Source organism: Jaculus jaculus, chromosome 10 (assembly GCF_020740685.1).
Source record: "Jaculus jaculus isolate mJacJac1 chromosome 10, mJacJac1.mat.Y.cur, whole genome shotgun sequence".
Lineage (NCBI taxonomy): Eukaryota > Metazoa > Chordata > Mammalia > Rodentia > Dipodidae > Jaculus > Jaculus jaculus.
Genome location: NC_059111.1, coordinates 24,859,701 through 24,880,220, shown reverse-complemented (window position 1 = coordinate 24,880,220; position 20,520 = coordinate 24,859,701). Strand labels below are relative to the sequence as shown.

At 40.0% G+C, this 20,520-nt stretch overlaps 1 protein-coding gene across 3 annotated transcripts in view; it reads left to right on the top strand.

The window, feature by feature from the left end:
• The window catches only part of Ube2q2 (ubiquitin conjugating enzyme E2 Q2), a 65,120-nt gene that overhangs the window by 31,625 nt on the left and 12,975 nt on the right, over positions 1-20,520 (top strand). For all 3 annotated transcript variants that reach the window (XM_045160908.1, XM_004660429.2, XM_045160909.1), the window contains 5 exons: positions 1,341-1,481; positions 2,782-2,866; positions 5,756-5,816; positions 6,727-6,817; positions 14,518-14,576. In XM_045160908.1, coding sequence (XP_045016843.1) covers positions 1,341-1,481; positions 2,782-2,866; positions 5,756-5,816; positions 6,727-6,817; positions 14,518-14,576 — 437 coding nt within the window. The remainder of the gene's footprint in view (positions 1-1,340; positions 1,482-2,781; positions 2,867-5,755; positions 5,817-6,726; positions 6,818-14,517; positions 14,577-20,520) is intronic.

The following is a 20,520-nucleotide window of genomic DNA, read 5'->3' as shown; positions in this document are numbered from 1 at the left end:
GAGTTTGATTCCTCAGAACCCACTAAAAACCACATGCAAAGCAGCACACTTGTCTTTAATCCCAACAAGCCTATGTTAATGGGAGGCAGAGCTAGGAAAATCTGGAAGCCCAAGGCCAAATAGACTGGTGCACATGCTGGAGTTGAGGGTGGGTATGCGACACAGGGAGACCCTGCCCCCCCCCATGTTGTCCTCAGACATCCACAGGTTTGCAGTGGCATGTATGCACCCATATATATACATGCCATACACATCCGTACGTGCATATACACACAACCCACATACATAATAATGAAAATCCTTCTGCATAGGTTTGTGTATGTGTAAAAGCAGATAGTATGGGCAAGAAGAGAGCAGAAGCGTGGATAAAGATGGTAACCCAGGGGAATTTTTCAAATTATTTTTCTTGCAGTTTCTCCAATTAGAAAAGTTAGTAGGTACTTACCAAAGAAAACTTGGAAATGTTCTAAATGCCTTCAAAGGTAACAATATTTCATGTAAACCTTTCTGTTTCACTGTTTATTTTGATAACACTGAGGTTCTATGTATTCCATTATGTTTCCTGTATTTTTTTTTTTTTTTTTTTTCGAGGTAGGGTCTCACTCTAGCCCAGGCTGACCTGGAATTCACTATGGAGTCTCAGGGTGGCCTTGAACTCACAGCAATCCTTCTACCTCTGCCTCCTGAGTGCTGGGATTAAAGGCATGTGCCACCATGCCTGGCTTGTTTCCTGTATTTTAATTTCAAGATTTTCATTGATGCAAAAGAAATAATTACACAGTTTTGGTATTTTAATGGCCTGCAATGACAGTCCATTGAGATTTTTTGTTAAGTTTATCCTTCTATTTATCATTGGAAACCTCCAATGACAGACTGGCTACATTGAATTCATCATTGAATTTATTGCTGCTTTTAATGTGCAGATTTTGTGTTTGCTTTTGTAGTTATTAGAATGAAATAAAGGTTCTTAGACTAGAATTCGAGAAGTCATGTTTCAAGAACAAAGTTTAAACAGCTAAGGTTCTTGGTACATATCTGCTACCAAATTGTTTCAAAAGTTTCTCTTCACAGGAGATTTAGAAGATAGCATATTCAGTAATAGTCATGACTTTATAAAGCTATTATTAATTGTCCTTTACTCATAGCCTATCTTTAGAATAATATATAGGATATTAAAGGAGAAAACCTTCTGAAATGAATATAGGGACTTTTCCTTCCTTTTCATAGAATGGATGCATACTTTCTTTTGTGTAAGCTTTTTATTCCAACCAAAAATTATGTTAATTTTGGCATAAAAACTAGGGAAGAATAATATTTTGAGCCAATTTTGTTTTCTGTAGGATATAGAAGACTTGGATCACTATGAGATGAAAGAAGAAGAGCCTATCAATGGGAAAAAGTCAGAGGATGAAGGAATTGAAAAAGAAAATTTAGCAATATTGGAGAAAATTAGGAAGACTCAAAGGCAAGACCATTTAAATGTAAGTGTGAATAAATATGCAGAACCTGGACTTTCTAGATGATAATGGTCAGCTTATTAAGCCAATATCAGCTGATTGCTGCCTTAGTGGGATTCACTCAGATGTTTGGGTGGCCTTCATTGTCTGTTGATGGCCATTTTGTGCCCTTTCATTGTTCTTCACATTCTGGAACCATCTGCCCCACATAATGTCCCCTTTCTCTCCTGCTCCTGCTGTTTCTCCACTGACTCCTCTACTGTGGGATCTGTGTGTTCACGTTCAGTCAAAAGTAATATGGAGATCTTTTCTCCTCCACAAACCTAACCCCTGGTCTGTCATGCACTGACCAAACAAGATAGTTTCTCTTTTTTGACTTCTACGTGAAGCAACATAGCAGTGTAAAATGAGCAATTTGGTGGTAAATGTGCCTGTGTAGCTTCTGTTTCCTCAACTTTAAAATGTGGGCAGATGACATGTACCTTTTGGATAACTTGTGAAAAGTTATTAATTCATAAAATCCGAGGAGCAGGTGCTTTACTTTGGGCAAACACAGGGAATTAATTGTTATGTAAATTAATACCTAGAATTATAAGCAGATAGATGCTTATCTCTCCTTCAATCTTTAATATTAATTTAGTTGGCAAATCCTTTTTTAATTTTTTTATTTATTCATTTGCAAAGAGAGGGAGAGAATAGCAATGGGCATGCCAGGGCCTCTTGCCACTGCAGATGAACTCCAGGTGTATGTGCTGCTTGGGCATCTGGCTTAGAAATTGAACCCAAGTCATTAGGCTGTGCAGGCAAGTGCCTTAACCACTGAGCAATCTCTCCAGGCCTCTCCCCCTTTAAAAATATTTTATTTTTATTTATTTATGAGAGAGAGTGGGGGACACACTACGGCCTCTAGCTGCTACAAACAAATTGCAGACACATGTGCCACTTTGTGTATCTGGCTTATGTGGGATCTTGGGAATTGAACCTGGGTCCTGTGGCTTTGTCCCTCCAGTTCCTCTTTTTTGTTTGTGTGTGAGAGAGAATTGGCATGCCAGGGCCTCAGCTACTACAATCAAACTCCAGACACTTAGCCACCTAGTGGGCATGTCTGACCTTGCGCTTGCCTCACCTTTGTGCATCTGGAGAGTAGAATGTGGGTCCTTAGGTTTTGCATGCAAGTGCCTTACCTGCTAAGCCATCTCTCCAGCCCCACAGCCCCCCCCCCTTTTTTTTTAAAAGCAAAGAGAGTAAACTTTCATGTCATCAGATGTTGATACCTTAAATCTTTACTTGGTACAATGGACTTTAAACAAGTTTTATGTTTCAGGGTGCAGTGTCTGGGTCAGTGCAGGCTTCGGATAGACTTATGAAAGAGCTCAGGGACATATACAGATCACAGAGTTATAAAACAGGTAAGGACCCCTGGGTCTCTGCTCTCTCTATTTTGCTCTGTTGTACTTTTAGGTAGTCATTTCTCTTGATTATTCTTTTGGGGGATGTGGGAGGCAGAACCATAGAGCTCAGGCTGCTCTCAAAACTTGCTGACTTTCTTTCTGCCCCTGCTGGGATTACAGATGTGTAACGTCACGCCCAGCTTCAGTTGTGTCATTTCCTATAATACAGCTGGACAGAACTGGAAATGTTTATTGACTTATTTTAGAGATGTGACATTCAAGTTTAATCAAAGGCAATATATTTCACTGTGTAAAGAAAAAACTACTGCCAAGTTTATTTCTTGCCCCCCCTTTTTTGGTGTGTGTCTGTAATATGTGGTGTGTATGCCCTGTGTGCATGTGGGTGTCCAGAATATTGTTCTTTGCCTTATTTTCCCAAAGCAATCTCTCACTGAACTTGGGACACCTTGGTTTTTATTTGACCCATTAGCCCCAACTATCCTCTTGCCTCTGCCCCCTTCAGTGCTGGTGGTAACACATACGCTCAACCATGCCTAGCTTTTTTTTTTTTTTTTCTTTTTGAAGTAGGGCCTAGCTCTAGGCCAGGCTGACCTATAATTCACTATGTAGTCTCAGGCTGGCCCTTAAACTCATAGCAATCCTCCTGCCTAAGCCTTCCAAGTGCTGGGACTAAAGGCGTGCACCACCACACGTGGCTATTCCTAGCTTTTTATGTAGATTCTGGGGATTGAACTCAGGTCCTCATGCTTGCACAACAAACACTCTTGCTTTGGACCATCTCCCCACCCTGCTTCCCTTTTTAAAATAATTACTTTTATTTCTTTATTAGAGAGAGAAAGAAGCAGGCAGAGAGAGAATGGGTACACCAGGGCCTCTAGCCACTGCAAACGAATTCCAGATGCATGTGTTACCTTGTACATCTGGCTTGCTTGGGTCCTGGGGAATCGAACCTGGGTCCTTTGGCTTTGCAGGCAAGTGCCTTAACCACTAAGCAATCTCCCCAGCCTCACCCCCTCCCCCCATTTCCCTTTTTAAAATAACAACAAAATCAACTATTGGGCTGGAGAGATGAGCCTGCAAAGCTTAACGGACCTGAGTTCAATTTCCCAGTACTTAAGTAACATCAGATGTACAAGGTGATGCATGTATCTGGAATTTGTCATTGCTAGACTGGAATATCCATTCTCTCTTTTTCTGTCTGCCTCTTTATCTCATGTATCAAATAAATAAAATATTTAAAAATATATGAACTTCTACTTAGTGGATAATTACAGTATTTAAAATTAATAGAGCTGGGTGTGGTGGCATATGTCTTTAATCCTAGCACTTGGTAGGCAGAGGTAGGATCGCTGTGAGTTCGAGGCCACCCTGAAACTATATAGTGAATTCCAGGTCAGCCTGGGCCAGAGTGAGACCCTACCTCAAAAACCCAAAAATAAAAATAAAAGTAAAATAAACTTTTACTCAGCGGATAGTTACAGTATTTAAAAATTAATAGAGGGCTGGAGGGATGGCTTAGCGATTATAGCGTTTGCTTGCAAAGCCAAAGGACCCAGGTTTGATTCTCAAAGAGACCCATGTTAGCCAGATACACAAGGGGGTGCATGCGTCTGGAGTTCATGTGCAGTGGCTGGAGGCTCTGGTGCACCCATTCTCTCTCTCTCCCTCTTTCTCTGTCAAATAAATAAATTAGATCAAGTATTTTAAAAAATTAATAGAGCCGAGCATGCTGGTGTACACCTTTAATCCCAGTACTCGGGAGGCAGAGGTGGTAGGCTCGCTGTGAGTTCGAGGCCAGCTTCAGACTACATAGTGAATTCCAGGTCAGCCTGGGCCAGAGACCCTACCTTGAAAAAAAAAAAAATGCAAACAAAACTATGGATTCCTCCACCCCCCCCACACACACCCAGCCATTTCATAATTTGACTAGAGTTTTTTTTTTTTTTTTCTGGCCTGTGGATATAGCTCAGTGGTAGAGAATATGCATGAAACTTTGAATGAAATTTCCAGCACTATAAGGAGGTGAAAAAGTGTTATTGCCCAGAGAGATCTGAATATTATGGAAAAATCTCTAAACTTATAGTGTTATATAGTGTTATAAGGGTAGGAACTTAATTTTGATTACTTTGAAAAGATAGCATTATGAGTCAAGAATCTTCAGTCATCCTATAAGAATATTAGAACTACCTAAAAATGAACAAAAAAGAATCCCTGTTTCATAGAGTATAAGATGAGCCGAACTGTCTGAGGCTTTAGAAACTTGGGTAGTCTAATAGTTTTCCTTTGTGATATCTGAAAGATTATCTATAGAAGCTTAAACAGTTAAGCATTTGAATACTCTTTTTATTTGTACATCTTAAATAATTATTTGTTTTAGCATTGCTTATCTTAGTGAAGAAATAAAAAAGTAGCGCTGAATGTGGTGACACATACTAGTAACTCCAATATTTGGGAGATGGAGACAGGAAGATCAGACATTCAAGGCCAGCCTTGGCTGCATAATGAGTTTGAGGTCAACCTGGGCTATATGGGACTCTGTCTCTGAAAATGAAACAAATTAAAATATCCTTTTAATTGATGGCTTTAATTATTTGTTAAGGTCATAAGATGCTGAGCTCCAGTGCTAAAATATTTACAGGATAGGTGTTCTGGTTTTTTTTTTTTTTTTTGAGTAGTGTCTCACACTAGCTCAGGCTGGCCTGGATTTTACTGTGTAGTTTCAAGGTGGTCATTAACTCATGGCAGTCCTCCTACCTCTGCCTCCTCAGTGCTGGGGTTAAAGGCGTGCATCACCATGTTTAATAGCACATTGTTGCTACCATTTACTTACATCACAGTAGAAGATAATCAAGTAGAGTGTAACCAACATGTTCTATGTCTTTTCAGGGATTTATTCAGTGGAACTCATAAATGACAGCTTATATGACTGGCATGTTAAACTACAGAAGTGAGTGGCTTTTTGATGCTTAACACTCTTTGCAGTGTTAGACTGTCACAATGAAGTGATTGTTGTACCTTTTAATTTGATAACTTTATACTATAGCAGATGGGGCTATTTCTGTGGTAGCAGTCCTTAGATTATTAAAGTGAGCTGTTTAAAAAATTTTTTTAATGTTTGTTATTTGCGATGAGAGAGGGAGAGGGGAAATGCCAGGGTTTCATATTGCTGAAACTGCACTCTTACATGTATGTGTCACTTTTGTGCATCTGGCTTTACCTGGGTAGCAAGGAATCAAACCAGGGCCAACAAGCTTTGCAAGCAAGCACCTTTAACTGCTGAACAGCCCCAAATGAGCTGTTTCGGAGGCTTATTAGTTACAGTAAGAAAAAAAGAGAAAAAGAGGACCTGTTGTGGTATAAAGTGTCTCTTATGGAGTCTGTGAGACAGTTACAATGTAGGAACAAAAGTATATTTAACCTGTGATACCAGGTTATATTTGAAATAAGGATTTGGACAGAGTCTGTATTTATAGAACAGTTGTAGGAAACATATATTTTGAGAGTGATTTGACTTTTCATGGTTTTGTTGATGGAATTTTTTTCTACCTGAACTTGTTTGTTAATGTAATTTTAAGAAAAGCATATTGAAATTTGTGTTCTTAGAAAAATTATGTACTTATGACCAATTTTTTTTTCTTTAGAATGGCTGCTAAATTCGAAGCTCTTAATTAGAATAAAATTACACATATATTTTCAAGGAGCTAGAGGCCATAGTGACCAGTTTTTTCTGGAGCAGTAGACCACTTTAGGATTTGTTTGGAATGTACCCTGGGTACTCAGGCTGGTTCAATTTTGAGTTTAGTAAGAAAGATTCTCTCTAAGTTTGTTTGAACTGGCTTTTGTTTTATTACTTTTAGGGTTGACCCTGATAGTCCTTTACACAGTGATCTTCAGATCTTAAAAGAAAAAGAAGGCATAGAATATATTTTACTTAACTTCTCTTTTAAGGTAAGAGCATAGTAATGGGTCTCCATATGCTTCCAATGAGAGTGTGTATTGGTACAACAGCTTTGAAGAAGGATTTGGTATTATTTGGCAAAGTGAAAGAGGATACCCAATAGTTGAGGAATTCTCTAGGTATATACTCTCTGAGCACTTGCTTAGACATCCCAAAAGACATAGCAGAATATTCAGAGCAGCATTGTTTATCATAGTCGCAAGCAAAGAAATGTTCCAGCAAAATGGGGAATGGTGATACCCATAAAATGGAATACAGCTATGTACATACAACACAATGGGTGAAAAATCGTGTTGAGTAGAAGCAGCAGATCTCAAACTGAGGGAGTTCAAAAGCATGTAAGACAGCTCTTGTATAGAATATACATTCTTAATGGAGGCAGATGAAAATTATCCTTGAAATGAAACATTTTTAGATATTATGGCCCTCCAAAGACACCCAAAACATAAACACACAGTTCTGTCGTGCCAAGATTGCATGGAGCAGGGGATATGAAACTAGGGAAGAGAATTTTCAATAGTTTCCTTAGGTGAGCAACAATGGAAAGAAAGCTAAGAAACATTGACAGTAGGATTCATACCTGAGCAGTCAAATTATGAAGCGTAGGGGAAGGTGTCTGCTTGGAGACTTGCAATCTGGAAGGGACATCTTTGGGTTTTTTAGATACATGCTTGTAGACTGTTTCTTGTCCAGAGTGTTGGATACATAGACACCCATTTTACAATAGCTTATTGAGGTGTGCCTCTGCAGTTGATGTTCCTTTTCTGAATGTGTGTTATATTTAAAATAGTTATTTTAATATGCTAAAAATAAAAGTTAAAAATGATTAACAGTAGCCATGGAATTGAGATAAAATTTTGGTGACTTAAAATGTGCAATATGAGGAAAATTAAAGTAATAATTTAAAATCTTTAACATGTATCTTGTCTAAAAAAGTATAAAATATTTTAAGGATTTTTACTATATATGGAGTTTTTTTAATGAGCCGTTCTGTTGAGTTGGAAAGAATTTATGCAACAGTTGCCTTGCAATTACAGGTGTGTGTGTGTGTGTGTGTGTGTGTGTTTCCATTTTCATTCACCCAGCTGACTTGGATGTATCAGGTGCTGTAGAAGGTTCTGGCTCTGGAGACATCTAAAATATGAGCCTCCCTTTTAAGCCCCTGCAATCTTTCTGGGGGATATAGGGAATCAACTACAGCCAGTGAGAGGTTTTTATCCAAGGGTGTACTTGAGCTTAGGCCTTTTGTTGCAAGCGACCATGCCATCAGCCGCACAGGTCACATAGGGTAAAGAGGATTTCTGTGAGACAAGTTGTGGGTGTTTACATGAATCTTACAGCAAGAAATGATGAAGACCTGGTTTGGGTGTTGGTGTTAGGAGCAGATGAGAGTAGATGGAGATAGGATATTTGGAAGGAAGGAGACAGAGCTGTGGAACAATACCAAGAATACCCTTACATTAGAGAAAGAGTGGCAGCGAGTGTTCTTAACGCTTCCTATCTGGGGCTTGTGAGCTTGTGTTTTTCTTAGAGGTTATCTTATGACTGCCTTCATAACTGTCTCATGAGTCAGTGTTTTACCTTGATTTTATTACTGAAACTAATGGCTTGTCTTTCTAGAATGTGAATTTGGTATCTATTGACTGAAGTTGGTACTGACTTTTCAGTTTTTTTTTTTTTTTTTTTTTTTGATTCATGTGGGACAGTGAATGAAATAGCCAGGAAAAATAAACAAACATACAACAACAGCAAAATGCTGGGAAACCAGGGAAGTATCTTGAAAAACAAAAAGTAAATGTTTTAATTTGACAAAAATTCTTTGTCAATGTGCTGAATACCAAGCTTAAATAGATCCTTATTGGTACCATGAAGCTCCCTGCATGCTCCTCCCTGGGAGGAGTTTTTCTTTTACACATGTGTATGGAATATTTGTGTGTGTGTGTGTCTGTGTGTGCACATGTGCACCTCTTTGGGTGTCGCAACCACCTTTCTTTTTTTTGAGACAGGGTCTTTCATTGTCCTGGAGCTTGCCAATTAGGCTAGACTGGTTGCCAGCAAGCCCTAGGGATCCTCCTGTCTCCACCCTTGGGAGGTATTTTTAAAGGAACAAAGGAAGATTTGTGATTGCAGGTAGTATTTTCAATATTTTTTCCTGCCCTAGTTAGAATTCCAGGGAGGGGATGATCTGGGAGGTTAATGACTGAACTGTGTTGGATTTCTGTTTCTGGATGATGGTTTCTGGCACCCAAAAGAGCCTTTTCTAGAGCCTGGGAAGGATATTGTCATGAGCTAACTGACCTCATAAAGATGATCCAAAACTGATTATCAAGTTATTAGTGTCAGGATAGCAGGAGTCTCGAAAAGAGAGTTGCAGTGGCTGGAGAGATGGCTCAGTGGTTAAGACACTTGCCTGCAAGGCCCAATGATCCTGGTTCAGTTCCCCAGGACCCACATAAAGCCAGATGTACAAACTGGCACATGCATCTGGAGTCCATTTGCGTGGCTGGAGGCCCTGGTGCGTCCGTTCTCTCTCTCTCTCTCTTCTATCTCTGCTTGCAAATACATACATACTTACATACATACATACATACGTACATACATACTCTATCTCTCTTCTATCTCTGCTTCCACATACATACATACATACATACATACATACATACATACATACATACATACATTGCCAGGAAGGTGCTAGAACTCATGTTTATGACCTCAAGTGTCTGCAGTGGCAACTTGAGAGTCATGAGTAGTAAAAACAATAGAACTGAGATGTAACCAAAGAGTGGCCGTGGACCTGGTCAGCATTGTGGTAAGTCTGTGTGCTATGCTGTTAAAGAAGCGATTTCTCTGGCCTCGCAGGCCACAGATGAATTACTGAATTGAATTCTCAGGTCATAGTTGAAGAAGAGCTTATGAGACATTAGGTTCGCTAGTAGCCATGACTGGAGATTCTGTTTTATGTGTTAAGGTAACTGGTTAAATTGTACATTTGGAGAGGGTGCATAACAGCATATTTTCAACTATTTGAAGGACTATAATTTGAAAGTATTAAAGTTTTTTTTCTTCTTCAGGGAAGGGTCTCATTGTAGTCCAGGCTGACCTGGAATTCAGGGTGGCTTCGAACTTAATGGTGACCCGTCTGCCTCCCAAGTGCTAGAATTAAAGGTGTGTTCCACCACACCTGGCCAGAAAGTTAGATTTTTTTTTTTTTTTAAATGAACATAGGACATAAAATTGAAACTAGTAAATTTTAAGACAACTTTCAATTCAATCTAAGGACGTGATTTATACCTATTTAGAGCCATCCCTTGATCTAATCTCTCAAAAGTAGAATATTCTTCATCCTTAAAAATAGCTTGGGATAGGTATGATGATGTCTGTCTATAATTCCAGCATTTGGGAGACTTAAGGCAGGAGGATCATGAATTGGAGGTCAGTCTGGGCTACATAGTATGGCTGTCTTAGCTCTCCTAAAACTTAAAGTCAAGATCTTCAATTGGAAATCAGATGATTTTATGAGATGCTTGTGAAGGCTGAGATGTCAGGTTCTGAGTAGATTTAGTTCAGGCTTAAATCTCCCACCCCTCCTGCTGGGACTGAACCCCGTCCTCACAGATGCTGGTGTGAATAACTTCTTTACTCTAGAGCCCGTTTGTAAATAAAATTCCCCCCATTGGTGTACGCATTATTGGCTAGAGGGTGAGTTAACATGTGGTAGAATGAGGACTTATGCAATGTCTAATGTGCATAGCATTTTAGTACTGTGAAAACGAGTGCAGTCTAGTTAGAGGAAAGCCAGCTGGCATCTAAATTACACACACATTAATGATAAGATTCCCTACCAAAAACATTTAATTTAAAAATGTTGACAATATACAAATACAATATATAAAATAGCTATTGTAAATGCACATAGTGTATTCTGTAGCTGCTAGTTTTACTGAAGGTTATTTTTTTTTGTTTTTTGGCTTTTCGAGGTAGGGTTTCACTCTAGCCCAGGCTGACCTGGAATTCACTATGGAGTCTCAGGGTGGCCTTGAACTCATGGCGATCCTCCTACCTGTGCCTGCTGGGATTAAAGGCATGCGCCACCATGCCCGACCAAACTGAAGTTTTTGAAAAAGGTTCTGTCTCAGTCCTTGAAAAGGCCCACATTCTATCGCAGTAATGTGTGGTCAGACTTAACAGCCCACATTGTTAAACACTTGGATCAAGTCATAACCAGTTTTATTGCAAAAAGATCCTATACACATTTATTTATCAATTCTAGTACCTTAAAAGCTACCCAACAAGTCATAAACACACAGAAACATGCATCATGAGAAGCAAGAAATATCACCCATCCCCTCTGCATATTAGCAACTTGTCACTCCTGAGCCACAGTGCTCACTTCACTGAGGTCTGTGAACAGGGACTTTCCCCATATAATCCTGAGTGAAAGATGGAATGACTTAAGTACAAATGCAACATAATATGAACAATTCCTTACCAAAAAGACATCACAAGGGCTGGAGGGATGGCTTAGTGGTTAAGGCACTTGCCTGTAAAGCCAAAGGACCCAGGTTGTATTCCCCAGGATCAACATAAGTCAGATGTACAAGGGGGCACATGTGTCTGGAGTTCATTTGTAGAGACTGGAGGCCCTGGCACACCCATTCCCCCTGCCTTTCTCTTTCTCTCTCTCTTTTTCAAATAAATAAACAAATAAAAATTAAAAAGGCACAAATTAAAACAAAATAATTTACAGAATTTAGTACAAGGCTCCATAAAAACTACCTTCACTTAAACTCTCCTCCCTGTATCCCAGCGGGCCAATTGGATGTCTTTGGGCATGATGGTAACTCTCTGGGTGTGAATGGTGCACAGTTAGAGTAGTGTCTTCAAGCCCACCAGGGAAGCCTCACTGGCCTCTTGAAGCACACCAATGGCTGCACTCTGAAACATCGTTGGTTTTGAAGTCCTGGGCAATCTCTCTGCTGCCTCTGGAAGGGCAGCTTCCTGTTGGCATCTTGGTCCACTCCTTGTACTGCCAGATCACTCCAGACGCCATGGCCAGAGCCTGTAGTGATGAGGTTCCTTTACCCCACCAGTAGAGGAAGTGCTTTTCCCAGCAGCTTTTGTGACCAGCTCTTTGGAGGGGGCCAGGGGTTTGCCCACCAGTGGACTTAAGAACATCTACTTACATTGTTCTTTCCCCAAAAGCTGAAGTCTTGGGCCTTTTCTCTGATCATAGTGTTACTGTGATCACTGTGGTGCTGTGGGAGCTTAGCAAAGAGCAGCAGTTATGGAGCACAATACTGACCCTACTCCAGTGAGAAACTAAACTGATCTGCACCTTATTGTTTTTTGCTTTCTTACTTTGACACATGTCCTTGCTATGTAGCCCAAGCTGGTCTGTCCTTACAATGCCATGTATCCCTTGCTGGCCTCACACTTGTGATTCCCCAGCGTCTGCCTCCTGGAGGATAAATAGCCTTGCATTACCATGCCTGGTTTTAATTGTGCTTTTAAAAATTTATTTATTTTAGCCAGATGCACAAGGTAACATACATCTGGAGTTCATTTGCAGTAGATGAAGGTCCTGGTGTGCCCAGTCTCTCCCTCCCTCCCTCCCCCCCTCCCTCCCTCCCCCCCCCCCTCTCTCTCTCTCTCTCTCTCTCTCTCTGCCTCTTTCTCTCAAATAAATTAAAAATTAAAACATATAAAGAATGGGCCAGGACATCTAGCCATTGCAAATGAATTCCAAACACACCTTGTGCATCTGGGTTTATTGGGTACAGGGTCCTTAGGCTTTTCAGGAAAGGCCTTAACTGCTGAGCCAACTCTCCATCCCTTAGTTGTACCTTTTGAAGAGTTTTCATTGAGTGTATATTTATAAGTTGAAAATTTCTTTCTTTTAAGCACTGTGATGATAACATTTTCTTTATTGTAAGTTCTAGTCTTTCCCTTGTGCATATAGTGATCAAACCTTTGAAGTCTTTGAAAAATTCCTATCCAGCTTTTCTGCCCCATTCCCTGTCTTCTAAGACTCACTGTATGTGGTAGATCTTTTCAGTACTTTATCGCCTATCTCCCCCCTCCTAGTTTCATTCTGGGTATTTCTAATCTATTTTCTAATATGCCAAATCTCATTTGTTTCTAGCTGCAGTGTAACTCATCCAGCAAGTTCTTGATTTTAGCTATTATATCTCTAAAATTTAGGATTTCTGTATGCTTCTGATTTGTAATTTATAGTTCTCTGCCAAGTTTGCAGGCTTGTCTTTTCTTTCCTGGTAAATATTCAATAGAGTTGTTGTTGTTGTTGTTATTATTATTATTATTTTTGTTTTTTCGAGGTAGTGTCTCACTCTGGCCTAGGCTGACCTGGAGTTCACTATGTAGTCTGAGGGTGGCCTTGAACTCATGGCAATCCCCCTACCTCTGCCTCCCAAGTGCTAGGATTAAAGGCGTGCGCCACCATGCCCTGCTTCAACAGAGTTATTTTAAAGTGTATCCCCTAATTCTTATATCCGTTCCTTGTGATTTTGTTGCTAACTTTCTGATAGTGTCATCTTTAAATCTCCTTACATCTCGTATGCTAGCTATTTATAGTGATAGACATTATATGTTAAAAATCACAGAGAGGGGCTGGAGAGATGGCTTAGTGGTTAACCACTTGCCTGTGAAGCCTAAGGACCCTGGTTTGAGGCTCAATTCCCCAGGACTCAATGTAAGCTAGATGCATAAGGGGGCGCATGCATCTGGAATTCATTTGTAGTGGCTGGAGGCCCTGGTGTGCCTATTCTATCTGCCTTATTCTCTCTGTCTGTCACTCTCAAACAAACAAACAAACAAATCACAGAGAGGCCAGGCGTGGTGGCACACACCTTTAATCCCAGTACCTGGGAGGCAGAGGTAGAAGGATTGCTGTGAGTTCAAGGCCACCCTGAGACTACATAGTGAATTCCAGGGCAGCCTGAGCTAGAGTGAGATCCTTCCCCGACTCACCTCACCTAAAGAAAATGACAGAGAAAATTTAAGGTCTTGGGTGATAGTCTTCTCTAGGAGGGTTTACATTTGCTTCTGCTAGGGCTTGGACTGTAAGTTCACCTAATTGAATCAGAGATTGAGTATGTATGAAGTTGTAAACTGTCAGAACAGTTTACAGTTGTCCTTCAGGGTCCAAGCTCAAGCTGAAGTGTAAGAGTTGACAGCACTGCTCCTTGGTATATGCCAAATGTTCCCTCACACTGAATCTGACTGAGTTCTGCTCAGTTTGTTATACTCTTTCACTGTTGTACTTGAAAGAAAACCCACAGGAAAAAAAGGAACCCTCTCTTTTTGTCATTCCTTCTTACCTTTACAATTACTGTATTTTGTTACCTTTTCTGGTTCTCAGCTAAAAGACTTGATTTGAATTACCATGTGAGTTATTATTGAATGATTCCTTATAATTATGAATGATTAAATGGAGGTATGTGATTTATTTCACAAATTTACCAAAAACTCTGTTCTGTTTTGGACTGATCTGAGCTTTATTTGATTTGGCTTTTGTTCCATTTTGGTTTTTTTTTGGACACTCATTTTACTTATATGATTCTTATTCACCATCAGGTAATAATGCATACATTTTTTATAGATTATTTTAAGTTTGAAGTAATAGAGTATTAAAATGATGTTCTTACAATTAAACTTAATTCTTTTTTAGGATAATTTTCCATTTGATCCTCCATTTGTTCGAGTTGTGTTACCTGTTCTCTCAGGAGGGTAAGTTTCTTAAGTGATTACTTTAATACATTTTATTTATTTGCAAGCGAGGGGGGGTGGGGGGGAGAGAAAGAAAGGAAGTATGGGTGTACCTGGGCCTTTGGCCACTGCGAACAAACTCTAGATGCATGCAGTCCTTTGTGCATCTGACTTCCGTGGGTACTGGGGAATCAAACCTGGGTCATGAGGCTTTGCGGGCAACTTCTTAACTGCTATATCATCTCCCCAGCCTGTGATTCCTTTAAAAAAATGTTATAGCTTATGTATTAGAATGTTTTGGAGAATGGTTATCTGATAGGCCTGGATTGAGAGTCCTTTATCTCAAGGTTTCTGATTCAAGTAGGTCACATGGGTCCTGAGAATTTTATTTCTAAGAAGCTCTCAGATGAGGTTGATGCTGCTGGTTTGGGGCTTGTTGCAGTCAGGTTTGCATTGCTGGTAGAAATCACCCAACCAAGAGCAGATTTGGGGGAAAAAAAGAGGTTTATTTTGGCTTACAGGCCCGAGGGGGAGCTCCATGATGGCAGGGGAGAATGATGGCATTAGCAGAGGGTGTACATCACTCCCTGGCCCATGTAAGGTGGACAACAGGAACAGGAAAGTGTGCCAAACCCTGGCATGAGGACACTGGCTATATCACCCATAAGCTCACCCCCAAGAATATACTGCCTCCAAGAGGCTTTAATTTCCAGTTGCCATCAGCTGGGGAACCTAGCTAGCATCTAGAACACCTAAGTTTATGGGGAACACCTGACTCAAACCACCACAGGGCTCTTATTCAGAACCATTACTATTAGTTAAGTTGTTCAGAGGTAGTATTTTAAAAAATATTTTATTTATTTATTGGAGAGAGAGAGAAAAAAAATGGGCATGCTGGGGCCTCTAGCCACTTCAAACAAACTTCAGGTGCATGTACCATCCTGTGCATCTGGCTTATGGGGGTTACTGGGGAATTGAACCTGGGTCCTTAGACTTTGCAGGCAAATGCCTTAACCCCTTAGCCATCTCTCCAGCCCTAAAGGTAGTGTTTTAATGGCTCCTGTTTGTTTATGCTGACTATGAAAACAATGAATGTTTAGCTGAGTATGGTGATACATGCCTGTAATCCCACCATGCCAGACACTCAGGCAGAAGCACAGGCCAGTGTGGTCTATATAGTAAATTTCAGGCCTGCTTGGATGTCTATCTCTATCTCTGTTGAGACACAAATTTCTGTCTTTTTGTCTCTGTCTCTTATCTGTATACATGCCTCAAAAAAACCTGCTGTATCAAATACATATGTTGAGGATTTCAAGATAGTTGTGAATTAGTGATTACCATATGTTAAGTCGTGCTTCTAGGGAATCACATGGGCCTTTGGAGTTGGTGATTGGTTGGCTGTTGTAGAAGTAGTTAATTATTAAATAATTCAACTGGTAATTGTCATACAACATAAAACTTTACTTTTTTAGGTTGTTTTTTTTTTTTTTGGTTTTTCGAGGTAGGGTCTCACTCTAGCCCAGGCTGACCTGGAATTCACTATGGAGTCTCAGGGTGGCCTCGAACTCACGGCAATCCTACCTCTCTGCCTCCTGAGTGCTGGGATTAAAGGTGTGCGCCATCACGCCTGGCTACATTTTTTTTGGTGGTTAGAAGTCTATAGAGGGTGTAGAACATCAGATTAGTAAAATGTTATATAAAGCCCCTAAATAGGAACAATTCAATGAATTTGAGGGCTTTAAAAGACTCAGCCATTTCTCCTTTGTGATATGCTCCATTCTGTAATGGCAAAATCACAACACTGGGTTTAGGCTGATTAGTTCTCTGAGACCGTATTATTCATATTTAGGTAAAAGTTGAATGACTTCTAAAAAGTACCGCAAGTATTTCTCAGAAGTGATCTGTTCCTAACGAAATATTTAGTTATATTTACTTTGCATTCTTATTTCTGTTTTAAAAATATTTATTTATTAGAGAGAGGGAGGGCAGATGGATAGATGGGCACACCAGGGCTTACTGCTGTTATAAACTCCAGATGCATGTACCACTCTGTGCATCTGGCTTTACATGGGTACTGGGAAATCAAACCCAGGCCATTAGGCTTTACAGGCAAGCACCTTTAACTGCTGAGCCATTGTTCTAGTCCCTCCTTATTTCTGTTTTTTTAATTTTAACTTTTTAAAGTTTTTTATTTATTCAAGAGAGTCAGAAAGAGAAAGAGAGACAGAGAGAATGGGCACGCCAGGGCCTCTAGCCACTGCAAACTAACTCCAGACACATTCGCTACCTTGTGCATCTGCCTTGCGTGGGTCCTGAGAAATCTAACCAGGGTCCTTTGGCTTTGCAGGTCAAGGCCTTAACCACTGCAGCCCTATTTCTATTTTTTTTTCCTCCCAGTTGGGTTGATGGCTTAGTGCTTGCCTTATAAGCATGAGGATTTGGATTTGGATCCTAAGCATCTGCGTAGAAGCTGAGCATGGTGATATGTGTCTGTAATTCCAGTGCTGGGGAAACAGAGTCAGGAGGGTTCATAGGGCTTGCTGGCTAGCTAGTCTAGCTTAATCAGCGAGATGTAGACTCAGCGAGAGATCCTGTCTCATGAAATAAGGTGGAGCATGATTGAAGAACGCGTCTGGCCTTTCTAGGCACATGCATATACACTATCCACTCACACATGCCAAAAAAAGAATCATTTCTCAATTGCTTCAGATGTTTTAACTGGTGTTAACACTGCCTGACAGGGAAAACTGGGCATGGGATCCATAAAGCTCAGGTAAACAAAAGGTGTGACAAAAAAAAAAAAAAGAAAAGAAAACAGTATATAGATGTGCTGAGTCTATTCTGATATCTATAGCATTGTTAACTAATATTCATTTGTTTACCTAGCTGATGCCAGCAGCCTGATCCTTTGCTATATCTCTCAAAAAGTTTTGCAAGCTCAGTAAGTTTAGATATATTAATAACTAATAGGCATTTATCTTGAAAGGATTTCAGTTTTTGGAAAACAGGCTCAGATAATCTTTTTACCAATAGACTTCTTGGAGACTTCCTGTGAGTTCTCCAGGAAGGCAGTACATAGCATTTCCTGAATCTGTTTAATCGTTATTTTGCCCTCTGGCATTTTAGAAGATGGTGTCTAGTTTGCTGTGTGGGAAATACTGCTGTGTTAGAAATCCATACCCAGTGATTCCTAGGTTTTCTGCTGCCCAGTAGGAAAAGCTGAAAGTTCCTTTGGGATCTTAGTTCTTTCTGACAGTGTTGCAGTGTTGATCATAAACAGACTACTACATGAGTAGAGGTCACTGGTAAATTGAGCATAGAACAAAGATGTTTAAAACTGTGTCAAGTTTCTTGTTACCTTAAAAAGGGTACCTGCTGGGTATGATGGTGCATGCCTTTAATCCCAGCACAGAAGTAGGAGGATTACCATGAGTTCGAGGCCACTCTGAGAGAGTACATAGTGAATTCCAGGTTAGCCTGGACCAGAGTGAAACCCTACCTTGTGGAGGAAAAAAAAAAAAGTTTTCTAGCAACACATGATGTATCCATATTGTTTCTACTTAATTAAAAATAAATTTATAAAAGAGATTTTTCGAAACTGTCCTGGATGAGGAAATAGAAGTGCTTTTCCTGTCATAAAGCTTCATAATCAACTTGGTAACCTAGCCAAACATTCCCACCTACAAAATTAGTGGGACTAAATGATGGTAAATTTTTGAGAAGGTTTAGAGGTCAAGGCACTTGCCTGTGAAGCCTAAGAACCCAAGTTTGATTCCCCAGGTCCCATGTAAGCCAGATGCACAAGAGAGCACATACATCTGGAGTTTGTTTGCAGTGGCTGTAGGCCCTGGAGTGCCCACTCTCCCTCTCTTTCTCTAATAAATAAAATCCATCTTTATTTTTAAAAAATCAGCCATTTTCTAGACAAGCTGTGTGTGTGTGTGTGTGTGTGTGTGTGTGTGTGTGTGTGTGTGTATTATAATCTAAGTAGTGCTGATAAAACACCATAGATTTGGATTACTTTGTTTTATTTCCTTCTGGTAAGCATACATAACCATAGCTTTTGGATTCATCTATGATTAACTGGTGCAGGAAGATGGAAATAACTGTAGAAAAGGGTGTGTGTGTGTTGTGGTGTTTTGTTTTGTTTGGAATCATCTGACAGTAGAAGAGAGTATAATAGAAATTGTGTTTCTAGGGCTGGAAAGGATGTAACCGTAACCGAGAGCCCATGCTACTGTCTTAAAACAGAGCTTAAGTTGGTACTGTAGTGAAAAGAGGGAGAGAATGGGCACATTAGAGCCTCCAGCCACTGCAAATGAACTCATATGCGTGTGCCCCCTTGTGCTTCTAGCTAATATGGGTCCTGGGGAATTGAACCTGGCTCTTTTGGCTTTGCAGGCAAGTGCCTTAACTGCTAAGCCATCCCTCCATCCTTTTTTATTTATATTCTCATGGTTCACTACCTAAATTTATTATGAATGTTTTTTTTTTTCTTTCTTTGCCTTCTATTAAACTTTCACTTTAAAAGGTCCCAGGCATTGGGGGAAGCAAGTAGACAAAAGACATGAGTTCTCTAGCTCACAAGTACATTCCCCTTACTGTTGAATCATTTTATTGTGACAACTGTTTATGGCCTGTAGGAAAATTGTTCTGGATTTCTACTTCTTTGCAGTCCCGTGTTTAGTCAACAGGGGAATGTGTGTTTAGTCAGGGTAGCTAGTTTTCTGGAGGAGGTAACGGCATTGGAAAGGTAGACAGTAGAGGGAATTGTGAGCAAGGGAAAGGCATGAATGAAGCCCTGGCAGAGGACAAAGTGGTTTATGTTCAAAGACTAGTCAGCAGTCTTAGCTTGTGTATTTTCATGATGACCAGTCTATTATTCCATGGATTTTTTTTTTTTTTTTTTTTTTTTGAGGTAGGGTCTCATTCTAGTCAAAGCTGACCTGGAATTCACTATGTAGTCTCAGGCTGGCCTTGAACTCATGGCGATCCACCTACCTCTGCCTCCCGAGTGCTGGGATTAAAGGTGTGTGCCATCATGCCCGGCTTGGATTTTTTGTTTTTTATCTTTAGGCATGATATTTCATGTATTTTGGAATTTAAGGTTAAAGAAAGAATAAAATTATTTTGTTTAAGAAAAGGTCAAAAGCATCTTGATGGGCTGGAGTGATGGCTCAGCAGTTAAAAGTGCTTGCCTTAAAAGCCTACTGACCCTGGGTCAGTTTCCCCAGTACTCTGGTAAAGCCAGATGCATAAAGTGGCACATATATCACGAGTTCATAGTGACTAGAGGCCGTGGCACACCCATTCTCTTCTCCCTCCTCTCTTTCTCCCCCTCTCCATCTGTCTGCTCTTTCTCTCTCTGCATGCAAATAAATAAATAAATAAAATATTTTTAAGGGCTAGAAAGATGACTCAGTGAGGTGCTTTCCTGCAAAGCTTAAGGACCTATGTTTCATTCCCCAGTGCCCACGTAAAACCAGATGTACAAGGCAGCTTATGCATTTTCAGTAGCTGGAGGCCCAGGCTCGCCCATTCTCTCTCTTTCTATCTGCCTCTCCCTCTCTTTCTCTCAAGTAAATAAATAAAATATATAAAACTTAATTTTTTAAAAAAATCTTTGAGGTTGAAGCAACTTGATAAAAATAATTTCCTACAGAGAGATCTGGGAGAGTTGCCTTTGATTCAGAGAATAATTCTCAGAGTTGTAAAGAAATCATGGAATATTAGAAATGGGTCCCTGGTGAGACTATGGTATCTCACAACAGAATGGTGAAAATGGATGCCTTTAAATGCTCTGCAGCCGTTTGTCATTTTAAATGGGATATAGTCACTGTGATAGGATACTGTAGAGAAAGTTACACGTACAGAGAACACTTGAGTGCCAGTGAGGGAAACACATTCTTTTGGAATGTTTAGAGCTAACTTCGTAATTTTGACATCTTAAAAGTTTTAAAAAAGT